We start from the raw sequence: 26343 nt of genomic DNA on the forward strand, positions 1-26343 counted from the left end.
GTTGAGATGAGGCTCACGGGGGAACCATAACATTCTTTCAAGGACTCCTTGTTCTTCTTGTTGCTGAAGATAGTTCTTTATGAGTTTGGCTGTATTCTTGGGGCCTTTGCCCTGCTGCAGAATGACTTTAGGACTATGATGGATAAGTATCCGCCTGTACTTTTCAATATTAAGGAGAACATTAATTCTGACCAAATCCCCAACTCTGCATGCAGAAATGTAGCCGCAGACCTGCAAGGTTATTGTATTATACATTTTAGAGTTACAGATAGGATATGTGTGTAGACATACTGGCCATACACGTAAACATTTGCACTTGAAAATTTTAGTTTTAAGAAAATTGTTTGATTTTCTAACCGTTAGTGGGGTCAAATTGATGTCAGTTTTTCGACTGCAGAGACGGGAAAATTGGAAGGGGCAAGAAGGAAAACTTTGTATGTGGTTATCGCTCAGAAATTACATTCATTTTAAAATTGAATGTTAAAAGCAAAAGACAATTTTCGAATGACATTTGCCCATTCATCGAATGTTCAAAGAATTTTCGTACGAATGTTCATACAAATATTCTCATCCAAAAATCTATACCTGTATGGCCAGCATTAGAGGGAAGGTTAGTGTAATGGTTAGTGTTACCAAGATTGTAAGTTTCAGGGATCCTTAGCATAGGGTATAAATCTTTGATTTGGAAGTTCTCTGCAAAAAGTTTCCAGTACCAATTTAAAATGAATGTATCGATTTCCTAAAAAATTCTTGCTCCTCAGCCCACATTTGTGTGGCAATTTATTACTTAATGAAATAATTAAATTTTAATTACACATGGCCCTAACAGTGCAGTAAAAAAAAAAGCCGAATATAGCTGCCAAGAAAATTTGCCAAGGCCCTTGATTTAATTTGGCTTCAAAGGCTCATAAGAAGTTATATAAAATGCTGTTGGTTACACACATTGGTACTGGAGCTGCACAATGAATCGTTAAAAAATCGCGATCTTAAAACGGATTGTTCTCGATTCTTTCAAAGCTGTTCTCTGCTCACTCACAGCTGTCAAAAGAAAAAAAGAAAAAGGCCTCCAGCAAATGTTTATCAACATTGTTAAGGCTGCTAGATAACTATAAACACAATACTTTACAATGTATCATTTCCTTCTTTTAGATCAAAGGAATGAACTTCCGTCTGTAAGTGCCAGTTCACATTTGTGCGATCACAGAGATCGCATGTAATTCGGACCACACTGCTCCTAAAATTTCATGCGATCTCTGTGCGGTGTAATTTCAGCTATACAGTTTGTATGGCTGAATTCGCACCGCAATCGCACTAAAACACACACAGGACCCTTTTTTTGGTCCGCAGCAGAATTGGACCGCATGGTGGTTCACACTAGTGCGATCCGATTCTGTGCGAACTTACAGATCACACTGCAATATGCAAACTGATCTGGGGGTGTCGTTAACGTTTAATTGACACCCCCAGCGTATCGCATATGGCAGTGTGAACTGCCAGGGGTGCGGATGCAATGCGGGAACACGCTGTATATTCGCAGCATTCCCGCATCGCACAAATGTGAACCGGCACTAAGTAAGGGCAGTTTAACCTCTTAGGCTCTGTTCACATATAGGCGTTTCGGATCTGCCGCGATTCTGCCTGCAATTGCGAACCATTGCAAGTCGTGGAACGCCCGAACGATTCCCGTGACTTGTGATTGCACCCCAAATGTGGCGCGATTTTGCGATTTGTTGCCTGACTAATCACGGTAAAATCACGCAAACAGAATCACGGGACGCCTGACGCCCAAAATAAGTTCTTGTACCTCAATTCTGTTTGTGCGATTTTACGCCCGACGAATCGCGGCAAAATTGCGCTGCGTTTGGGGTGCCATTGCAAGTCACGGGAATTGCTCGGACGTCCCGCAACTTGCAATGGTTCGGAATCGTGGGCAGAATCGCGGCATCTGAGACGCCTATATGTGACTGGAGCCTAAGCCTTTTTCTGACACTTGTTGCTTACAAGTTAAAATCATTATTTTTTGCTAAAAAAAATACTTAGAACCCCCAAACATATATATATATATATATTTATATATTTTTTTTAGCAAAGACCCTAGAGAATAAAATGGCAATCGTTGCAATCTTTTATGTCACACTGTATTTGCGCAGAAGTCGTTTAAATGCAGTTTTTTGGGAAAAAATACACTTTATTGAATTAAAAAAAAAAAACTAAACAGTAAAGTTAGCCCAATTTTTTTGTATATTGTAAAAGATGATGTTACGCCGAGAATCGTGATCTTTATTCTAAGCAAAAAAATTGTGATTCTCATTTTATCCAGAATCGTGCAGCTCTAATTGGTACACACTCTGACCAAACACAGTTACAGTGTTTCCTGCATAGCAACAGCAGTTCAGTTAGTTACATAGGAGTCAATTTACTATAGGTTATCACATGCGATATAGAGGTCACGTGACTCATTTTTCAGAAATATAGCATGAGATAATAAAAGCCTCAATTCATCAAAGTAAAATATTGAATGTGAGGTAAATACCGCACATTTGGTAAAATAGTGAGCAAAATACCGCAAACATTTTTTATATTCAATCAGTTATCCACTTCGGCTCCTGATGATTTGCCCCCGTTCCTGACTTTTGCGACAGTGCGTTATGTATGACCTTTTTTTTCCACAAATAGAGCTTTCACTTGGTGATATTTGATCATTTTTTTTGCGCTATAAACAAAAAAAGACCAACATTTTAGAAAAAAAAAACAAAAAACATTTTTTAGTTTCTGCTATAAAACATATCCAACAAATGTAAAAAAATATAATGTTTTCATCAATTTAAGCCAATATGTATTTGGTAAAAAGTAAAAAAAAAAAAAAAAATCCCAGTAGGCGTATATTGATTGGTTTGCCCAAAAGGTCTCTACAAACTAGGGGATATATTTATGAATTTTTTTTTACTAGTAATGACGACGATCAGCAACTTATAGCAGGACTGCGATATTGCGGCGGACAGTCGGACACTAACTAACACTTTTGACACTTTTTTGGGGGACCAGTGACACTTATGCAGTGATCAGTGCTAAAAATTTGCACTGTCACTGCACTGATGACACTGTCTGGGATAGGATTAACATCAGGGGCGATCAAAGGGTTAAATGTGTGCCTAAAACAGGTGCACCCGAGCTACTACCTCCTATGCAATGTCTGGTGAGCCTCAAACACACAGCACCCAGCCTGTGAGGTCTCTGTAAACCTCCATGTAATCCATATAAAAAAGGAGAAAGGCTGGTGTTATGGACGTTGGCTAAAACACTGTTTATTGTAGCATATGAACAACAGTCCAATAAAAAGCCAACGCGTTTCCCCCATCAGGCCTTTATCATAATTAAATATGTGACTAGCCAGTGTTTTATTACAGTGTGTGAGGTGACAGGATCCATGCCTTCCCTCCTATTGGAACGGTAATCTGCCTTGTTTACATAGGCTGACTGCCGCGCTGACTCTGTACTGAACAATCGGCGGGTGCCAGTGGACATCAAATCCCTGCTACCCACCGATCGTTAGTGTTCCCCTACCCGGAAGTGCAGGATTGTGTTTATATACGTGATCCTGCGCACAATGGTCACCCTGTAGCAGTGAAACTGCTATAGGGCCTTCAAGAAGTGGTTAGGGTCAATTCACTAAAAAATACACACTTTCATTATTTATCACCTGGTCTTTGCTGGCGGCATTTCAGCAATGTACAAAATAATAATTAGAGGAATAATTAGAACAACCTTTCTCAATTTTTTCAAGACAGAGGAACCCTTGAAAAAAAAATTCCAGTTTCAGGGAAATTCTGCTAAAATTGTAAAATCTACAGCTCATGACACATTAGTGTGACTTAGGGAAGGGATGCTCCTTACTCTTGTTATCATTGGGAAGAATTAGCACCTTACAGACAGGGCCATCTTATCGAATGGGCACGCTGGGCAGTTTCCCGGGGGGCCCCACTTGCCCGGGGGGCCCCACCTGCCCAGCAACCCTGCCCCAGCCAAGCATTAGTCCAGATTCCCGTGTACATTCCGCCACCGAACTTAGCAGGTGGCAAGCGCCTGTCGGCCCTGCGCTGCTGTCAGGCCACTTGGGCCGTGGAGATGGAGCCCTCAACTGCAGGAATGCCTGTCCGCCTCCACAGGAACAGGCACACACAGGACAGTCCAGTATGACTCCCATCCGTGTGTTCCCCAGACCCAGCCACCCAACTTGGAAGCTGTCATTAGCATGGCACTGCTGTACCAATAAATATCGCCTTATCGATAATTTGCATTTTTATTCTTGTGAGTGATTGTGTAGGCGGGGCCCCAGTGCACTGCATTGCCCGGGGGGGCTTTAATGCCCTTAAGATGGCACTGCTTACAGATAGCTAAAAGGAACAATGGTGTCATTGGAAACTTATCTGAGAGGCAGAAATTGCCCATTGCTCAAGGAACCCCTAGAAACCTCAGGAGGAACCCTGGCTGAAAAACCCTGAATTAGAGGAACTCTGCACTGGCCAGGAAGGGAAAAGTATACAATGTATCATATCAGTGTGAAAATGTTCTCCTCTGAGCTCAGGAATGTAAATAAATTGTAACATTTCATCAGAGGGCAATCGTTTTGTGAAAGAAAAGCACACCGAATGTTTTCATTGTTTTACAATAATGCTGTGTCTTCCGTTAGGCTGCAAAAGAAAATTGAGAAAAAAATAACACCAAAAATAATGCAAAATTTAAGCTCTAAATGTTGCAAAACATACATATTTAATACATTTGGTAAATAATGCATGCTTTTTTAGTGAATTTAATACTTTTGAGATAAATACCACGAGTTATTTTAATTCTAAAAATTCATGCAGTATTTACAGTATCTGAACTGACCCCATAGTTGGTAAGGTTGAGAAAATACACCAGTTCAACATGTATATGTATGTATGTGTGTTTATTCTCACTACAATTTTTCCTGTATATTGCGTTCGCTAAACAACACAGCTAAAAGTTTTTTAATTTATCTACACTCCCCACTGACACCACTTAATGTGGAAGGGAGTTACACATCCTTACTGCTCTAACAGTAAAGAAACCCCTATGCAGCTTAAGATAGAACCGCCTCTCATCCAACTTTGTGTGGCCGCGTGTCTGCTTTGGAGACCTTAGGTCAGCCTTTCTCAACATTTTCAATGCAGAGGAACCCTTGAAATAAATTTCTGGTCTCCGGGAACCCCTGCTAAAAGTTAAAAATCTACAACTCAGGACACATTAGTGTGACAGTCAGTGGGAAGAATGCTCCTTACTCTTGTCATCATTGGGAAGAATTAGCCCCTTACAGATAGCTAAAAGGAACAATGGTGTCCTTGGAAACCTATCTGAGAGGCAGAAATTGCCCATTGCTCAAGGGACCCCTAGAAACCTCAGGAGGAACCCTAGAGTTCCACTAAACCCTGGTTGAGAAACCCTGCCTTAGGTTAAAGATTTTTTCCCCCTTCATGACCAGAGCATTTCTTTTTTTGCTATTCAGCACTGTGTTTCTCTAACTGGCAATTGCACAGTCATGCAACGCTGTACCCAAATTAAATTTGCCTTTTTTTTTTTACAAAATAGAGCCTTCTTTTGGTAGTTTTTGATCACCACTATATTTTTTTACTTTTTGTCATATAAACTAAAAAAGACCGAAAATTTTGGAAAAAAAAACTACTTTCTTTTATAAAACATATCTAATAAAATCCAATTTCTTCATAAATTTTGGCCAAGATGTATTCTGCTACATGTCTTTGGTAAAAAAAAAAAAATACCAATACCAATACCAATACATGTATATTAATTGGTTTGCCTATAAGTTATGGCACCTACAAACTATGATATATATATATATATATACAGTACAGACCAAAAGTTTGGACACACCTTCTCATTCAAAGAGTTTTCTTTATTTTCATGACTATGAAAATTGTAGAGTCACACTTCAAGAGGTAGTCACCTAAAATGGTCTTCCAACAGTCTTGAAGGAGTTTCCAGAGATGCTTAGCACTTGTTGGCCCTTTTGCCTTCACTCTGTGGTCCAGCTCACCCCAAACCATCTCGATTGGGTTCAGGTCCGGTGACTGTGGAGGCCAGGTCATCTTGCGCAGCACCCCATCTTGGTCAAATAGCCCTTACATAGCCTGGAGGTGTGTTTGGGGTCATTGTCCTGTTGAAAAATAAATGATGGTCCAACTAAACGCAAACCGGATGGAATAGCATGCCGCTGCAAGATGCTGTGGTAGCCATGCTGGTTCAGTATGCCTTCAATTTTGAATAAATCCCCAACAGTGTCACCAGCAAAGCACCCCCACTCCATCACACCTCCTCCTCCATGCTTCACGGTGGGAACCAGGCATGTAGAGTCCATCCGTTCACCTTTTCTGTGTCGCACAAAGACACGGTGGTTGGAACCAAAGATCTCAAATTTGGACTCCAAAGCACAGATTTCCACTGGTCTGATGTCCATTCCTTGTGTTCTTTAGCCCAAACAAGTCTCTTCTGCTTGTTGCCTTTCTTTAGCAGTGGTTTCCTAGCAGATATTCTTCCATGAAGGGCTGATTCACACAGTCTCCTCTTAACAGTTGTTCTAGAGATGCGTCTGCTGCTAGAACTCCGTGTGCCATTGACCTGGTCTCTAATCTGAGCTGCTGTTAACCTGCGATCTCTGAGGCTGGTGACTCGGATGAACTTATCCTCCGCAGCAGAGGTGACTCTTGGTCTTCCTTTCCTGGGGCAGTCCGCATGTGAGCCAGTTTCTTTGTAGCGCTTGATGGTTTTTGTCACTGCACTTGGGGACACTTTCAAAGTTTTCCCAATTTTTCGGACTATATTAAAAAAGAATAGCGCAACCATGCAAAAGAAATGACTATCAAATATGGAGACCATCCATAAATAAAAATGGGGATTTAGTTCCACCATATGGCCATATCGTGCTCAAGCCCACCAATGCGTCAAAGTACCCCATTATCGGTGGGTCCTACACTATCCATAAAAAAGGGGTGAATCCAGCCTCTCTTACCCTTGGAGACAACGCTCCTTGCTGGGAAGGTGTGCTAATGCACTGCAGTGGTGGGCTTGAGCACGATATGGCCATATGGTGGAACTAAATCCCCATTTTTATTTATGGATGGTCTCCATATTTGATAGTCATTTCTTTTGCATGGTTGCGCTATTCTTTTTTAATATACATGTTGCTTGGTCCATAGCTGCACCGGCTTTAGATATACATGTTCAGGGTCTGCTCCCCCAATTTTTTGCTTGTCAATTTTTCGGACTGACTGACCTTCATTTCCTAAAGTAATGTTGGCCACTCATTTTCCTGTACTTAGCTGCTTTTTTCTTGCCATAATACAAATTCTAACAGTCTATTCAGTAGGACTATCAGCTGTGTATCCACCTGACTTCTGCACAACACAACTGATGGTCCCAACCCCATTTATAAGGCAAGAAATCATACTTATTAAACCTGACAGGGCACACCTGTGAAGTGAAAACCATTTCAGGTGACTCCTCTTGATGTGTGACTCTACAATTTTCATAGTCATGAAAATAAAGAAAACTCTTTGAATGAGAAGGTGTGTCCAAACTTTTTTTCTGTACTGTATATATATATATATATATATATATATATATATATACATATATATATATTTGAAAATTGATCAATTCTGATGTACTGACAGCCTCATCTCATTTCTTGAGGCCCTTAAAATGCCAGGACAGTACAAATACCCCTCAAATGACCCCTTTTTGGAAAGTAGATTGTCTGGGGAATTTAGTAAGAGGCACGGTAGGTTTTTTGAAGTTGTACATTTTTGTCACTTTTTTTTTAATTATGACATTGAATAAAAATGTGTTGATTTAAAAAAAAATATATATTTTTACATATTATCCCCAGCGCAGTATAGCATCATCAAATAACTGGTGTGGTAGTGATCAGAGACACTGACTGGTGACAGTATGTTAAAAAAATAAATACATTTTTTTATTTCAAATTTTTTAAACATATTTTGTTCTCTTTTTTAACATTTTTTTACATTGTTTACTATTTTTTTTTAATTATTTTATCAGAGTAGTCCAGTATCACCATATGAATACTGCAATACTCTTATTACCAGTGACCTGTGATTGGCTACAGCTATGGTACAGGATGCTGTGATTGGCACAAGTACCATGCGATAGCTGTGGGCCAATCGCAACATAGGAAACACAGCTGTTATGAATCCATTCATTCATAACAGCTTTATTGACATTGTGCTCATGCGATCACATAGCGATCACATGGTCACAGGGCCGCAGGTACTGGGATCCGCAATCTGCTGTGTCACCGAGCGCCTCTAACCCAGAACAGGCTGGATGACGTACATGTACATGATCCAACCTGCCTGTGCCGACCACAGTAAAAGTACTGTGGGCAGTCAACAGGTGGTTAAACATTTGTATATTGCGATCATATCCCCTATTAGTTGCCTTCTCCAGGGAGAATCATTTAAATGTTTTTAGTCGTTCCTCCAGCCTATTTTTAGCGTTGTTGTCCTTCTCTGGACTCTCTAGTTGAAGCACATCCTTCCTGAGGAATGGTAACCAGAATTGGACGGCATACTCAAGATATGGCTGAAGCAGAAAATTGAAGAATCAACAGATGTTCATATAGAACCAACTGTCAACTATGTGGACTTTTAGGGCACACCATGAGACAGATATAAACTACATAATATCTTTAAAAAAAAACATTTATTGTTTCAATTAAAAATCATGTACCAAAAAAATGAAGAAACTGGCCCAAAATTGGGCTCAGCTAATTCTCCGGAGATCAATGTCTCCTACTATTACAAATCATGTACATTGTACATCTATAGGGGTAGTTATGTATCATAGAAATTGTGCAGATGTAAATGTTCGTCTGTTCATTGATCAACGTGTTTCGCACAGGGCTTCCTCAGGACCATAGAGACGTACAGACAATTATGTTCCTAAAATAAACAAACAATATTAGTAATTCATAAATGTACAGCATAGGTTATACTTCTAAATATTGCAAAACATCAAACATGGCTTACTAGTGAACAGGCTTCCTCGAAATACCCAAAAGAGACCGAGCTTGGGACAGACCAGGATGTAATGTGTGTGTGTATGTATGTATGTATATATATATATATATATATATATATATATATATATATATATATATATATACACACACAAAGTATGTATCAATTAATCTAGGTACAAGATAAAGTACATCTATTGTATATGACAGCGTGAGGAAAAAACTTTTCTCTTATGGCTGAACTAGTTTTGTAAGGTGGTAGAAAAATAATGTTTTTTTTCTTGTTTTCTGGAGTATATACAGCTATTTTGGGTAGGCGGTCCCCAGGTTACAAACATCCGACTTACAAACGACTCCTACTTACAAATGGAAGGAGGAGAAATCTCCCTCTAGGACGGGAAATTCACTCCTGTCAGAGTTCTCGTGGGAAAAAGGTGTCTCCACTGAAGCTTTATCACTAATCCTTGTTTCCACAACAACCCAAAATTCTCAAAATCCAATTGTCATAGGGACAGAAAGTGCGGTGAAATCTTCTGAACAGGGGAACAGACAGGAAAATAAATGGTACAGGGGTGTTAACCCTTCCCTATGCTATCCAAAAAATGTAAAAATTATTATTTTGGCTGGAGCTACACTTAAAAAATGTACCTGTTCCGACTTACAAACAAATTCGACTTAAGAACAAACCTACAGTTCCTATCTTGTTTGTAACCTGGGGACCGCCTGTACTTCTTTATTTTGTACCATCATTTATTGTGTATGTTGTTTTGCCTTATCTATAGTGGGCTTTGTTATGTTTGACTTCATTTCCTGGAGGAATAGAATCCTTACTCATCTCTTGATCTTTAATAATGTCTTTTAGGCAACAGACGTACCCAGGATGAAGAAGAGGGTGAACTAAAACAGTATGAAACAAGAACTATAAAGGACCCTGTAGGCCTAGATAATCACCAACACGACAGTAAGGAAGAAGCCAAACAGAGTCCAGATTTACCAAAAGAAGAATACGAAGAGAAGCGGCATCATGCAGAAACTGAAAGCAGGGAGGAAAAGGAGGAGGAAAAAGTAAAAGAAACAGAACAATTTGATGAAAAAGAGGAAAGCACAGGGCATTCTAAAGAAAGAGCCTTCGTTGAAGGTGAGGGTGATGATGAAGAAAGAGACCACAAAGAACATTTTGAGAAAGAAGACATAGAAAAAAGAAATAAATACCATGAGGACTCTCAAGAGTCTACACATGACATGATAGACAAAAGAGCCCATCACACAGCTAAACAAACAGAAGAATTACATGAAGAAGAAAATGAGGATGACGCCAAGAACTTAGAAGAAATTCTAAAGAGACACGCTTTAGGCAAAACCTGGAAGGAACCACTTTTACAGCCAGAGAAATTCCATTCCATTCACTCCAGTAAAGTGCCAGAAGAAAATGATGAATGGGAAGAAGAAAAAGAAAAAATAAGCTATAAACCAAATCATGAAGAACTTATAAAGAGGCTCCTTGGTTATGAGGAAAGGCAAGGTCATCACGAAGAACCAAGAAACAATCTCGCAGACCCAAGGGGACAAAAGCCACACTTTGGAGAAACCTCCTTGGAAAACCATTTGATTGAAAATTACTTTGACAAGAGGTCCCATTATGACAAAGAAAGTTCAGAAGAAGTAAGAGAGAAGAAACACCACCATCGAGACAGTGAGGAAGAAGCAGAACACCATATTAGCAGTGAAGAAAGCAATGAGAAAGAACTGACTGGTCACCACTATGAAGAGAAAAGAAAACATGAAGAAAGAAAGAGGTGGCCAAGTCAACAAAATTCCAGGCTAAACTACGAAGAAAGCAATGAAGATAGCGAAGAGAGCGAGGAAGGTATTGATAAGCGTCATGAGCATGAACAAGAGAGAGAAAATTTCTACAAAAAGCTAAAAAATCATCTCCAAGAGAGTGAAGAGGCTGAGCCATTTAGACAAGAAAAGAAACAAGATGAAAAGAGGTACTACATTGGTGAAGAAATGATGGATGGGATGAAAAGATACTACCCAAAGCTGGCTCAAGAAAAAAACTTGAGACAATATGAGGAAAGTAAAAATCGGCATATTAGAGAAGACAGAGAGGAATCAAATTTCCCAGACATTGACACGTATACATGTTTATGGGGTAAAAAGAAATTTCTTGAAGATTTGAGACGTCGGTATAATTTGAACAGAAGCTCCGCTAAAATGCCCAAATTGGAAGAAAAAAGAGAGTACGACAGGATGGATGAACTGGCTCAGCTTCTAAATTACAAGAAAAAGTCTGTAGAGTTTCCAGATTTCTATGACTCAGAAGAGATAAAAAAGCGTCACTACGATGAGAGAGAAAGATTCAGAGAGACGCCTTTAACTGAAGAAGAGGTAAACTTTTTATTATGAACTGCAATACTAACAATCATTAAATTATCAGCCTGTGAATTAAACACAACAGGCTATACATGCATGCGTAATACATATATACATTCATCAAATTATTTACGCACTAGAGGCCATTTTTTTATTGCTATTTAATGTCTCTGAGTAATCCCTAGCAGCACTGCACAGCAGAGGCTGACTGGCAAACCAGAAGCCCATGGTGCAGCGACACGGCCCCCCTCCCACTCTCCCTCTTCCCGACCCCTTTCCAGGCTGAAGCTCCACTCCAGGTACTCTCTACTTACTAGCTGAATCCGGTTCCTGACCTGGCCAGCAGGGGCAATTGGGGGGAGCTGGGACAGTTCGGTCGGAGCTGCCTGGTGAGGGAGAGTCTCCAGTGGGGCATGGAACCGGCCTCTGGTCAGAGACAGTTTACACCATCCATGCTGAGGGGGAGGCCTGCGCTTTGTCCTTGTCTTCATCTCGCACTCAGTAAGTCAGCAGTGGGGACTTTTTACTTCTCTTCCCCAAGAATCCTTTAGGCATGTCTGTGGCAGAAGGGGTGCAGCCTTGTTATGGGGCATCAGAGTGGCTCAGGGGGCAATTGCCCCCCTGTCCCCTAGCCCAGTCCTCCCCTGCTGCACAGGTCTACCCTTCATCACCAATTTTGTCCGGCCTCATGCAATTAGGTAAACTGTCACATACATTTTTAGGACATTTGATTTTACAGACCAGTAACTAGTTGGTAGAATAGAAAAACCTGCAACTATAAACATGCTCAACCAGTTTATAAGTAATGTATAGACAAAGGATTCCAGGCACTTCAACATAACATTCATTCCTTTATGGAAAAGAGCATCTGTATGCACACAGCGACCACTTTTGCCTTATGAGTAAGCTCTAAACAGAGTGTAATGCTTTAGAGCTTGTCCATACCAGGTGGTGCAGTCTGTACGCTGGAGAGCTTAAAAGAGAAGTATGGGAATGTTTTATTTTTGGGAATCATACTCACCTAGGCGGATGTAGCATCTGTCCTCCGCCGGCTCAGATCAAACACCTGCGATGGCTCCATGAGGAAAGAGCTGGTGACTGTCAGTCACCGGCTCTCTGCTCTGCCCCCCCCCTGCGCTCACTGGAGTGCTCACTGGGTTGTGGAGGGGTGGAGCGGCCAGCTTAGGCTCTCAGCAGCTCGCTGAGAGGCTGAGCCGGGTGCTGGTCCAGGCATGTGGTTGTGATCTTTCCCGAGCCTGGACCGGCTCTGTGATGTCAGCAGACAGCAGGCTTCAACTGGCTGTCTGCTGAAAACAGGTCACAGGAGTGCAGAACAAACTGCACTCCTGTGATCCACAGGAGAAGTACCGCCAAAGGAGCTTTGGCTGTACTTCTCCTTAAAGGAGTTTTAAAGGCAGAAGGTTTTTTTTTTTTTTCTATCTTAATGCATTCTTTACATTCAAGGAGTTGTATGGGAATGTTTTTTATTCCATTATTATACTTACCTAGGTGGATGCAGCATCTGTCTGATGCTGCATCTGTCCCCCCTGGCACCTCATCACCGATCACTCAGTTCTCACAGCTCCCCAAGCAGAAAGCTGCTGACTGTTAGTCATTGGAGTGCTCACTGGGCTGTTCAGGGGCGGGAGCGGCCGGCTCAGACTCTCAGCGGCTCACTGAGAGGCTGAGCCAGGTGTCAGTCCAGGCACCTGGCAGATCCCGACTTCCATTGTTATGATGGCGCCGTACTCTCTGCTGAAAACAGGTCACAGGAATGCAAAACGAATTGCACTTCTATGATCCATAGGAGATGTACAGCCAAACAAGCTTTCCCCCTAACATCTCCTTTAAGATAACAAGCCTTCTATGTGTAGCAGCCTCCCCAACCCCCCCTAATACTTACCTGAGACCCATCTCTATCCAGCAATGTCCACAAGTCCCTCAGCCGTCTGGGACTCTCCCTCCTGATTGACTCAAACTCAGCCTTGGCGCCATTGGCTCCCACGGCTGTTAAAGTCCGTTAGCTAATCAGGAGAGAAAGGGGGCGGGGCCGAATCTCAGCTTTGTGTCTGAATGGACACACGGAGCTACAGCTCGGCTAGGGTGCCCCGACAGCAAGCTGCTTTCTGTGGGGGCGTCAGGAGGGAAGGGCCTGGAAAACCAAAGAGGGACCCAAGAAAAGGAAGATCCGGGCTGCTCTGTGCAAAACCAACTGCACAGAGGAGCTAAGTATAACATGTTTGTTATTAAAAAAAAACAAAAAACTAGACTTTACAATCACTTTAAGTGTCGGTTCACACTATCGCGATCCGACTTCGGGGGCGACTAGTGAAGTCGCCGTGCACCGCGACTTCGGCGGGACTTGCACGGACTTCACATAATGGAAGTCAATGCAAGTCGCTCCGACTTCGGTCAAAAGTAGTGCAGGCACTATTTTCTAAGTCGGAGCGACTTGAGTCGCTCCTATTAGAACGGTTCCCATAGCATTGAATGGACCGCGACTTGTCAGGCGGCCAAGTCGCCTGACAAGTCGCGGTAGTGTGAACCGGGATTTAATAAACTGGGACAAAGACTTTAAAATGGTGATCAGCTTCCCTTCTTCTTTGAGAGTTTGTGTGGGAGTGTTTCTGCCTTACTTGACCTTGGCCATATAGTTACATAGTCTGGTCGAAAAAAGGTCCATCTAGTTATCCAATAAAAGGGAAAATGGCGGAAATAGGCATACGCTATGACTAAGGCGAACTAAGGCAGAAACGCATCAATAGTTGCTCTATGTGTACGAATGCATTTTCAATAAAAGAATTATTGGATGTTAGGCTGAAGTGCTGGGAATCTACTTTTTCTACATGATTTCAAACCCAGAAGAGATTGTTACCATGCAATGCACATAGGATGGTAGGCATTAACTAGGGGTGAGCTGTGAATATTCGTATAGGTATGAGCCCAAGGGAAAAGCAATTCCCAAAAATATGTTGGACCTTAAAAACGTTGAGTACGTCTCATTTTTGACTTTGCAGATCTGTTTTCTTGCTAGAAAATAAAGCAAAATTAAAATTATGTGGGGCCAATTCAAGAAATTCTAAGCAAAGCACCGGAACAAAAGCTATTGCTTAAGGCTAGCAATCATTTTCATCTTTTCCAATGAAACAAATAATCTGTTTGATGTGCAGCAGCTCTATTTGGCTTCAGGTTTATTTGATCCAGTTCTTACACATTAGCCTGCTTTCTAACCACTTGTGTTCGGTGAATTACTTCTCTTTTCGCTATGAAATGGAGAGATAAAAGATACAATCTAATGTCCTTATTTCTACCAGTAAATTATGTACTGTAAGTGTGCAATATTATAAATCATTACTGATGTAGAATAATTAAGACATTTTCACTTGACACATGTTGATAAATAAGGATCGAGTAATGATTTATCAAAATTAGAGCTGTCCCCCACAGCAATCATTTAAATTATTTGATTAATTGTTTCAGTTTAATTCATTTTCCTACTGTGCTCCCAAAGAAGGTTGAGTTGCACAATTTTTTAACTAAATTAAAACAAATGTTCAATGATTTGCTCTTACAAAGTAAGTTTAAAGCCATCATTTTATTTAGTTAAAACCAATGTCAGTTTTTTTGTCTTATTGGGGAACTTTCCTTCACTTCCTTTAACAAATGGAATCCATACTAGGCGATATCAAATAGTTTCAAGACTAGCTCTGTTTACAAGAAAGTACTTTTTTGAATCTACCTTTTCATGCTGGGGATGATTTACTAAAGCTGGAGAGTGCAAAATATGGTGCAGCTCTGCCTAGAAACCAATCAGCTTCCAGTTTTTTTGTCAAAGCTTAACTGAACAAGTTTAAAGCGGAGTTCCGCTCCCCCCTTCCAAAAATGAAAAGTCAGCAGCTACACCTACTGTAGCTGCTGACTTTTCATATTAGGCTACTTACCTGTCCTGGAGTCCAGCGATGTCGGCACCGCAGCCGATGTTTCCGTCGTCTTTCTGATGCTGCCACCGCCATTGCCGGTAAGGGAACCTGGCAGTAAAGCCTTGCGGCTTCACGGGCGGGTCCCTACTGCGCATGCGTGAAGCACGCTGCGCATTCCTACTGTCTCGGCAGCGGAGGAGGGGGCTGAGCTTCCGGGGGACGGCACCACGGCGCCGTATCCTGGAAGTGGGGAAGGGTACCTACAAAAACAGGTACCCGTTTCCCCCTCCCCCCTGAAAGGTGTCAAATGTGGCACCGAAGGGGGTAGGAAACAAAAGAGCAGAAGTTCCACTTTTGGGTGGAACTCCGCTTTAAAACCAAAGTCAGTTTTTTTGTCTTATTGGGGAGCTTTCCTTCACTTCCTTCAGCAAATGGAATCCACACGAGGGGATATCAAATAGTTTCAAGACTAGCTCTGTTTACAAGAAAGTACTTTTTTTTAATCTACGTTTACATACTGGGGATGTGCAGCTGGAGAGTGCAGCGCAGCTCTGCCTAGAAACCAATCAGCTTCCAGTTTTTTTTTTTTTTTGTCAAAGCTTAACTGAGCAAGCTGAAGTTAGAAGCTAATTGGCTACCATGCAGAGCTGCACCACATTTTGCACTCTCCAGTTTTAGTAAATCAACCCCACTAGCACCTTCAAAATAGTCCCCTTGCACAGCAATACAGCGCTACCCAGCATTCTTGCCACTTCTGGAATGTGCCTTGGAAGTCTTCTTTTCTAAGCGTGTCAAATATCCTCTACAATTTGCGCTGGATCTCTGCAATGGTGTCAAAACAGCAACCTTTGAGCTGGATCTTCATCTTTGGTAAGAGAGCGAAGTCCGAAGCAGCCAAATCTGGTGAGTAGGGTGGGTGCGGAAGTGAGATCATTTGTTTCTGGCGAGAAACTCACGGGGGTTGAGCTTGTTGAAGGTCTTTCTGATCTCTCGTTCTCTTCCAGTGAAGTTCTTCTGCTCTTGAAGCGCCCGTGCCACAAACACCTCAAATCGCCGTAAACTTGGCGAGTCATGTCAAACGTCTCTTTGCCCAGTTTCATGCAGAATTTCATGTTTGCGCTTTGTTCTAACTTGTTGTCCATGATGAAATAGCAGATGTGGTAACGTACGTGGTCAGAATAGCACCAGTTGCACAGCTCACAATTTGACACAGGACAATGTCTTTTGGCACACTGACCTATGAAGGCCGGTGCTCCCTGTGACCGTGCGCAGGGCTGGATTAGGAACATCATGGGCCTGGTGCTGAGGATTTTGATTGTTCAGGGCTTCAGGTATGAATGAACACAGACAGTAATTGGAAAGGATCAGTACCCAGAGAGTAGGGGGAATCTGATGGACAGTCTGGGGTGAACAGTGCGGGGGGGGGGGGAGGGGGGCAATTATAAGCACTGATCTCCCTCTGGCTCACAAAGGAAGCAGCTGAAAGCCCCGGGAGGGAGAGAAGGAGAAGCAGCTTTTAGGTGCTTCATGGAGAGTCAAAGAGGGAGAATGGTGCTTGTAATTGCCCCCACTACTACACCAATAAACCCCCAGAGGTGCCAGGAGCCTCTCATGTGGCCCCCTACTGGCCCTGAGCCGAATAGTCAGTCTTCCTCTACTGGGCCTATATTAAGGTGGGGGCCTGGAGCTGCAGCTCCAATTGCCCCTACGTTAATCTGGCCCTGACCATGCGTGCAGCCTTGTGTTGCCATCTATATACACAAAAGCAATGACCGCACTCCGATGTGAGAAGAAACATTGAATTTATTCACCACTTGTAGATCCATACACGACTTGAAACATCACGGACAAGGACCAAAGGCTCTAACCTTTGGTCCTTGTCCGTGATGTTTCAAGTCGTGTATGGATCTACAAGTGGTGAATAAATTCAATGTTTCTTCTCACATCGGAGTGCGGTCACCGCTTTTGTGTATATAGTGCTGCCTGGGATTACGGATCCAACGTGCACCCGATAAGCACCTTCATCTGAGTGGCTTACCTGCCTTGAATTTCAGTCTTTCCCTCGTGTTACAAAACTAGTCTCAAAACTTTTTGATACCACCTCGTACTTCTCATTTTTTGTGTGTTTAACCCCAGGACAAAAAGGATGAAAGCGTGGGTGCATGGTAGCGAAGGACAACCCCTAAATAAAGCCAGAACATCAGCAGATACGATTTAATAGCCTTCATTTACTTGTATAGCATAGCACCTAGAACATTTTGGGGCTCCGCAAGGTCCTCATTGTCAAGGTGACAAAGCTCGAAGTATGTCCCAGGTGGAAGGGCCTCCCATTTGGAGATGATGTAATAGGGTAAAGATCCCATGGAACTCCAACTCTCCCAACTTGAAGTTCCAGGGGATTTTTGCCCCCTGACATTTCCTCAAATTTTGAGGCTGTTTCATGTATCATTTATTTAAAGGTTTATCTCACTTTTATCAAAAAGCACACTGTGTTGTCCCATATGGGTATAGCAGCAAAGTGCGCTAAACCTACTTTCCAGCCAGGGCTCCCCTTCGATTCAAAGAATGTAGGTCAAAAACCTACAAAAAAAAAAAAAAAGTATTTTTAACCACTTGACCTCCAGGAGATTTACCCCCCCCCCCTTCATGACCAGGCCATTTTTTGCAATACGGCACTGCGTGTCTTTACCTGACAATATCGCAGTCATGCAACACTGTACCCAAATAAAATATTTGCCATTTTTTTTCTCACAAATAGAGCTTTCTTTTGGTACTATTTGATTACAACCGTGTTTTCTATTTTTTGCACTATAAACAAACAACTGAAAATATACTGAAAATTAAAAAAAAAAAACAATATTTTTTACTTTCTGCTATAAAACATATCCAATAAAAAAATAAAATTTCTTCATACATTTAGGTCAATATATATTCTGCTACATGTTTTATAGTAAAAAAAAAAACCCCGATAAGCGTACAGTATATTGATTGGTTTACGAGAACATTATAGCATCTACTAAATATGGGATATATTTATGGAATTTTTCTTTATTTTTTTATACTAGTAATGGGGCGATCAGCGACTTATAGCAGGACTGTGATATTGCGGACAATCAGACACTAATTTACACTTTTTTAGAACAGGTGACACTAATACAGTTATCAGTGCTAAAAATATGCACTGTCACTGTACTATTGACACTGGCTGGTAAGGGGTTAAACACCTAGAGCTATCAAAGGGTTAACTTTATGCCTAGCCAGTGTTTTTGTGTAAACTGTGTGCTACTTTCACTGGTCCCAATGACATGTGTGTTTCCTGGCTGCTCTGTGAATGGCCTCCTGCAGCCTCCTGGGATATGTGAGGAGATTATCCCAGGAGGCTGCTAAAGCATGACATGTCATTAATGCCTAGGCTAGAATGATGGATTGGGGGGGGGCACCTGGAAACGGTAAAAATAACAACAAAAAACCCCAAGCCATGGCCCCCAACTTAAAGTGATCGTAAAACAACCCATTCTGTTTAGAATAGAAATGAAAGGCATAGGTATAAAAATACATTATAAATACCTTTTTACTTTTCTTTTTATAAGTGATCACATTCCCTCTGTTCTCAGCTACATAAGAGCTGGGGGGAGGAGAAGCAATAGCACACTGATCTTCCCAGTGAATGGCTGAGCAGGGGGCTGGGGGGGGGGGGGTGTCAGGACAAATCTGATTATTGGAGGAGAGCACACTGAGTTCCCAGTATAGCTAGAGAACTGACCATGGTAAAGCTCTCCTGCTTAGTGTGATCAGTTTTTAATAGGAAAGCAGAGGGACTGGCAGGGATTTCACACTAAGGAAGCAATACAAAGAGAACAGGAGACTTTCTCATACGAGTACATGGTACAGCAGGCACATATCAGGAATAAAACGCTTTAAGATATTTTATTTTAACTTTTATTTTTGGTATAAAAGAGCAGAAAACTCAACTTTTTGGATGTGATATAATAACGGTGTTTTTGTTTACCTTCCAGGAGAAAGAATTAGAGAACCTGGCAATTATGGACCTGGAGTTGCAGAAGATTGCTGAAAAGCTAAGCAATAACAGACAAGGCTGAGACAATAGACTGCAATACCTGGGGCTGAAAGCTATACTAGATTTAGCTCAAACATTCCTACATTTCCTGCCACTGCCTCTTCAAAAGAGAAATAAAAAATGTTGTTTAACCAAGAAATAAAATAAATAAATATGTGATTCATCGTTCACAAATAGCATTTTACACTGTCAGAAATGTACAATATGACTTTTGCTGTTGATAGAAAAAAATAAATACAAATGACATATATTCATACACCTAGAAGAGACATTTTATTATGCTTGTGGATATGTTTTATGTGTAATTGTACTTTAATACATCTATGTTCTGAGATTTGAAATAATAAAAGTAAACTTAATCTTGCATTGGAGACTTTTGTTGTTTTGTAACTTCTTAGTTGTTTATGTAGTTTGGCCCTTTAAGAGTATTTTTTGGGCAAAATTCAAGTAATCTCAATGGGTGCGTCAAACTACTTATCTAATATCATAAAATAATTAAAAATAAATTATTAAAACATTTTTTAAAATGTTAAAATCGTTGTTAAAAATGTTTAAAAAAATGTTAAAATTAGTATAAGGCAATAGCATGGGACATGTTGCAGGGGGCATTTATTGAAATGAATTTGCATCGGTAAAATATAATCACTAAATGCTTGCAGCTTTAGGTTTGAGGGTTTATAGAGAGAGGAGCAGAAAAAAATTATTTGAAAATAAAAAAAAGTAATTTGGGGTAATTTGTCAGGAGGTACTAAATGCAAAGTGGGTTTGTATATATTTTATTTGGTTAATATCGTCAGGGCCAAACAAATAACATTTTAAAATATGTTTCTAATTGTTTTTATTACATAAATTAATAAAAATTTAAAAAAATCTTGTATTTGGAGTATTAGGTAATAGATATTTATTTGTAGCCCAGGACATTTATTGAAATAATTTTTTAATTGGTGAACTATAGTCACTAAATACTTGCAACTCTAAATTTGGGGGCCCATGGATAAAAGCATTGAAAAGTGTATTCTTTAAAAATAAAAGTAATTTGGATTACTATGTCAGAAGTTAATAAAGGGAATATAAAATGGTTTTGTACATATTTATTCATTTGTTATGGTCAGGGCTAAAAAAAAAAAAAAAAAAAAAAAAAACATTTTAAAATATGTTTCTATTTGTTTTTATAAAATAATGTAATAAAAATTCAAATAAGAAGCCATAAAAAAAAAAAAAAGAATCCATGCATTCACACCTGAGCATATCCTTTTCAGGCATTTTTTGGGCATTTTTTTTGAGCATTTTTTGAGCGTTTTTTGGGCGTTTGGGCGTTTTATGAGCGTTTTTAGGGCGTTTTATGAGGGGTTTTTTAGGGCGTTTTTAGCAGGTGTTTGGGTGTGGGTTACAGAACCAGTGCATATTTATAGCACTGATTACTGTAGTAATGTCACTGGTACCCCCAAAAGTGTCAAAAATGTCAGTCAGGGGTCCGATCTGTCCGCCGCAATGTCGCAGTCCCACAAAAAAAAATCGCAGATCGCTGCCATTACTAGTTAAAAAAAAAACAATAAAAATTACATAAATCTTTCCCGTAGTTAGTAACGCAATAACTTTTGTGCAAACCAATCAAACTACGCTTATTGCAATTTTTTTTTTAACAAAAATATGTAGCAGAAAACAAATTGGCCTAAAATGTTAAATTTTTCATTTTTACTTTTTTTTTTGAGAATTTCATATAAAAAAAAATGGGAAAAATATTGTTATTTTTTTTCAAAAATGTTGCTCTTTTTTTTGTTTATAGCGCAAAAAAATAAAAATCGCACAGGTGATCAAATACCACCAAAAGAAAGCTCTGTTTGTGGGAAAAAAAGGACGTCGATTTCATTTGGGTACAGCGTTGCACGACCGCGCAATTTTCCGTTAAAGTCACAATCGCAAAATAGGGCCTGGTCATTGAGCAGCCAAATCCTCTGGGGCTAAAGTGGTTAAAAGGGGTGGAGACCACCTGTGTGTTTGAAAAACGCCCGTGAAGCGCCGGTGAAACGCAGATAATGGCGTTTTAATGCATTCCTATGGGACCAGAACAGCTCTTGATCAGCCCAAAAAGAAGCTCTTGTACTTTTTTGAGCTACAGGCGTTTTGCTTCAGGGGACAAAATGCTCAGATGTGAACAGGGGCCATTGAAATGAATGGGATTTTGATTGTTGAGCGTTTTATGGGCTGAGAACAGGGCCTAAACCTTTACATATACCTAGTGAAATGACTGGCCTCAGGTGATACACCAAGATTAAACAAATCCTGCTACATACGTTATACCTGTTTATCTGCAGTCTTCTCTACATCTGTTCAAAGTCCAGAATTTATAAAGCTTGCCGGACAGTTCAGAAAAGAGGGGGCGGGGGGGGGGGGCTGAAGTTACACACTGCATAGCTCAGCTCTGAGAGCTCTGAGAGCTGATTGGAAGGAAGGGACATACCCCCCTCACTCAGTACACAGGAACAGAGCTAAGGCTGTCAATCACAGGCTGTGTGCTGAAGCTCCCCCCCACTTCTTTTTTTCTCTTGGTGTCAGGAAAACTTGTCAGAAGTGATTCATGCTGATAGCAGAGGAACAAAGTAGCAGACAGAAATGGCACTCAGTGCTCTCAATTGAGACAAGTACACACTACAGAGAAATACGCTTTGTTCATATTTCATGTCTTAATTTTACACCAACTTTAACACGGGACATTTATTGAAATTATTTCTATTGATAAGAGATGGAAATATAAAAATAGTTCATGCTGCTTGGCTCTGGGTGGAACAAGCATTCTTATGCTTTCAAAGTTGAGCTAAAAGCAAAACTTTTTTTCAATTTGTATAGAGTAAGGGAGGGTTATAACCCCGTAAGTTTTTTTTCTGCCATCTCTGTCCCATTGGGGAGCTTTCCCTTCACTTCCTGTCTCATAACCAAAACAGGAAGTGAGAGGAAATCCCCCAAAGCGAGGGAATTTATGGTTGTCCCCAGAACTAGTTTCCCATTGGAAGATTTCCCCTTTATTCCAGTTCTGGGGGCGACCCAAAATTTGGGATTTTCTCTTGGTTTCAATGGTAATCATGACAAATAGAGAGGGTGATACTCCCTAACATGGACACAGACAGCAATAAAAGCCCAGCAGGCGATCAAATCTCTCTCCACTCAATACAAAACTTAAAAAAAAAACTAAAAATGTATCGTAATTTTCCTGGTGCCTATCCATGGCAGCATACATGAGGTAGTAGCCCCACCTACTTACGTGTGATAGATCAATAACTAGCTACCAGGGTGGGAAGTTTCGGCAAGTCTTATCATAAGAAAGTTAATAAGCTCCTGGCTTCCCACCGAAAAAAGGTGTAGTGAGGACTACTAAGCCCATCAGTAGTTCTGAAAGAACGTGCCATGATAGAACCTGATTGGCTCTCCTGCCTGTCGTGTTGGCTGACATTTCTTGCATAAGGTGCCCACGATGTCCAGATGCTGCTGGAGGAACGTACAGCAATTACTTTCTGTGGCTGTAGCCCGGCCATATAGTGGGCTCTTAGATTGAACTGGAGCCTTCTACCATTGTTGGTTTCTAAGGAACTAATATAGCCAGCTACCAGGGTGGGAAGTTTCATTAACCACTTAAGCCCCGGAAGATTTTACCCCCTTCCTGACCAGGGCTTTTTTTTGCGATTCGGCACTGCGTGACTTTAACGGACAATTGCGCGGTCGTGCGACGCTGTACCTAAACGAATTTGACGTCCTTTTTTTCCCACAAACAGTGCTTTCTTTTGGTGGTATTTGATCACCTGTGCGATTTTTACTTTTTGCGATATAAACAAAAAAAGAGCGTCAATTTTGCAAAAACAACAATATTTTTCACATTTTTTTTTATATGAAATTCCCACCCAAAAAATGTAAAAATCTAAATTTTTTAACATTTTTGGCCAATTTGTTTTATGCTACATATGTTTGGTAAAAAAAATTGCAAAAAGCGTATTTTGATTGGTTTGCGCAAAAGTTATTGTGTTTACTAACTAAGGGAAAGATTTTTGTAATTTTTGTTGTTTTTTTTAACGCGTAATGGCGGTGATCTGCGATTTTTTTGCGGTACTGCGACATTGCGGCGGACAGATTGGACCCTTGACTGACATTTTTGACCCTTTTGGGGTTACCAGTGACATTACTGCAGTAATCAGTGCTATACATATGCACTGTTACTGCAAAATGACACTGGCAGTGAAGGGGTTAACTTTATTGGGGAAGGAGGGGTTAAGTGTGTCCCTAGGGGCGTGCTTCTAACTGTGATTGGACATGGCTACTGGTGTAGGAACAGTAATCAACGGTCCTACATAGTAGAACCGTATGATCACCATTCCTACACAGGGGAGAATGACAGGCAGCTTGTTTACATCAGCCGCCTGCCTTTCTCCCTCTGCACCGACGATCGCCGAGAGATCGGTCGGCCAGTCACACGCACAGACTTGCTAGGGAACGAGCCGGGGCGGGAGCACGCCTCCGCGGGCGCGCGCTCGCCCGCTATTGGCTCCCAAGCAAGGCTAGTGACGTATATATACGTCAATTTGCCTGGCCGGGGCTGACTGCCGCCGTATATAGTCGTGCGGCGGTCGGCAACCGGTTAAGTCTTATCATAAGAAAGCCGATAAGCTCCTGGCTTCCCACCAAAGACAGGTGTAGTGAGAACTACTAAGCCCATCAGTAGTTCTGAAAGAACGTGCCATGATGCAACCAGAATGGCCCTCCTGTCTGTTCTGTTGGCTGACATTTCTTGCATAAGGTGCCCATGATATCCAGATGCTGCTGGAGGAACGTACAGCAATTACTTTCTGTGGCTGCAGCCTGGCCATATACTGTAGTGGGCTCTTAGATTTACCTGGAGCCTTCTACCATTGTTGGTTTCTAATGAACTAATATAGCTGTTATGGCTAGCAAATTACTATTTGCGAGTGTGATCTGGATGTGTTGAAGAAGTACTTCACCTAAGTCAGTCAAAGCATTCCCATCATGGGATAGGCAAACAAATGCCCACAGGCTCTTGATGCCATGACAAAAGCAAAGCTATGAACTGCCTGCAGCTCGAAGAGCCTCCCCAAGAAGTCTTATACCAGAAGCTGACTTAAGAAAAGGGCTAATGTCCACCTGGTAGAAGAAAAATTGAGTGCCATCCAGACACAAACATCCAAATCCCCAGCCCAAGGCAACCCGGAGCACACCCCCCTAAAGAGGGCATGCCCCAAAAGCCCACCCCAAAAATGCCAGGCCACATGGAAAAAGGACAACAGACAGCACCCAAATGCTCCTGTAGCAAGTGCACTAATCCTGCTACAATCACCTCAGGATCCTGGTAGAACACAGGGAAAATGGGGATAGAAGCCTAGGTGGCAGCCTTACTGATCTGAGAAACAGTAGCCAAATGCTCAGGACGCACTCATAGAATTAGTAAAGTGCAGAGTTGTATAAAGTACTCGAAACCCATACTTAAGTAAAAGTACAAGTGCTCGATCAAAAAGTGACTTGAGTAGAAGTGGAAGTGCTCAATCAAAAAGTGACTTGAGTAGAAGTACTAAAGTATTCAACATATTTTGTACTTAAGTATTGCAAGTAGTTTTAAAAAAAAAATTGCTACTCAAGTACTGAAAATAAAAGTACAAGTACTGTGTTATGTAGTTATTAAAGAAAGAAGTCAAACGTTTGAACATCGTATTGTTTTTTATCATTTCAAATGCAGATTTTATTTATACATACAGTAGCTTTTATTTTCTTATGCGCTGATAATACACACGTTTTGAGCTTCATGAAACCTGCCATCTACTGTTCTGGCAGTGGTAATTTTTATAATTGTAACAAGTAACTATGCAGCACAAAAAAAAATAAATATCAGAGTAGAAGTATTGAAATCATTGAAAAAATGTAGTGAAGTAAAAGTGGAAGTAGGAGAAAAAAATTCTACTCTAGAAAAGTACAGATACCGCCTTTCGGTACTTAAGTACAGTAGTGAAGTAGTTATACTTAGTTACTATACATCTCTGGTAAAGTGCATCTATTCGGGACAGGATGGAACCTGAACCCAAGACCAAGGAATTGGTTAATGAAATCGTAGTATCAGTACAGGGTCCTTCTTGGAAAACAAGAGGAAATTTAAGGCTGAGAGATAAACTTTCCATCCTGACCACATCCGACCAAGAGATGGAAACTTCCCTTGGGTGAACTGGATGCAGACCAAAAAACTGAATAAGGATGTCCCGTTTGAGGAGATAGAAACTACCCTCAAGCGAAATGGAGAACTGGGTTCTAACAACCTTGTCTTATGATAAACCCATGAAATTTTCCAAGCCAGACAAGGTCACCAGTCTTGAACAGTCCCCTCCCCAATTGAAGGCTGAGTGAACTACTTAAGATCTCACGAAATCACATGGGCAGCAATATTAACCACTTCTGGACCAGAAGGTTCTGCCCCCTTAACCTTCCTAGCGGTATTCCCGAGTGTGACTCGGGGTTAGATTTTAGAGCCAAAAGCGGTAACCCCGAGCCATACTCGGGGTAGCGCTAGGAAGATCGCTGGATCCTGGTAGAGGTTTTACTTACCTTTTCTCCGGGATCCAGCGAAGAATGCGGGCGGTGTGCGGCGGCGGAGCTTCCTCCTGATCGTCTGCGAGCCCCGGCTTCCGTCTCCGGCGACGTGACGTCCGCCGGGGGGTGGAACCGGCGGCAAATTCAAATGTAAAACACACCAAACACACTGATACCATTCAAAATAAAAAAAATTCACATTACATTGCCCCCCAGTGCCCTTTCCTGCAGTTTTACTGTACTTTTTATGTAAATATATGTGTATGTGTATATATATATATATATATATATATACACAGTATATATATATATATATA

The 26343-nt window shown here is 41.1% G+C and overlaps 1 protein-coding gene across 1 annotated transcript in view; it reads left to right on the top strand.

Annotated features, from left to right (window-relative positions):
* Positions 1-19814, top strand: part of CHGB (chromogranin B) — a 129927-nt gene extending 110113 nt beyond the window's left edge. The window contains exons 4-5 of the mRNA XM_082251242.1: positions 9939-11467; positions 19389-19814. Of these exons, the coding sequence (XP_082107368.1) occupies positions 9939-11467; positions 19389-19472 (1613 nt within the window). The 3' untranslated portion in view covers positions 19473-19814. The remainder of the gene's footprint in view (positions 1-9938; positions 11468-19388) is intronic.
* Positions 19815-26343: the final 6529 nt, after the last annotated feature.

The sequence above is a fragment of the Pelophylax lessonae genome (genome assembly GCF_965119305.1).
Source record: "Pelophylax lessonae genome assembly, chromosome: 3".
Lineage (NCBI taxonomy): Eukaryota > Metazoa > Chordata > Amphibia > Anura > Ranidae > Pelophylax > Pelophylax lessonae.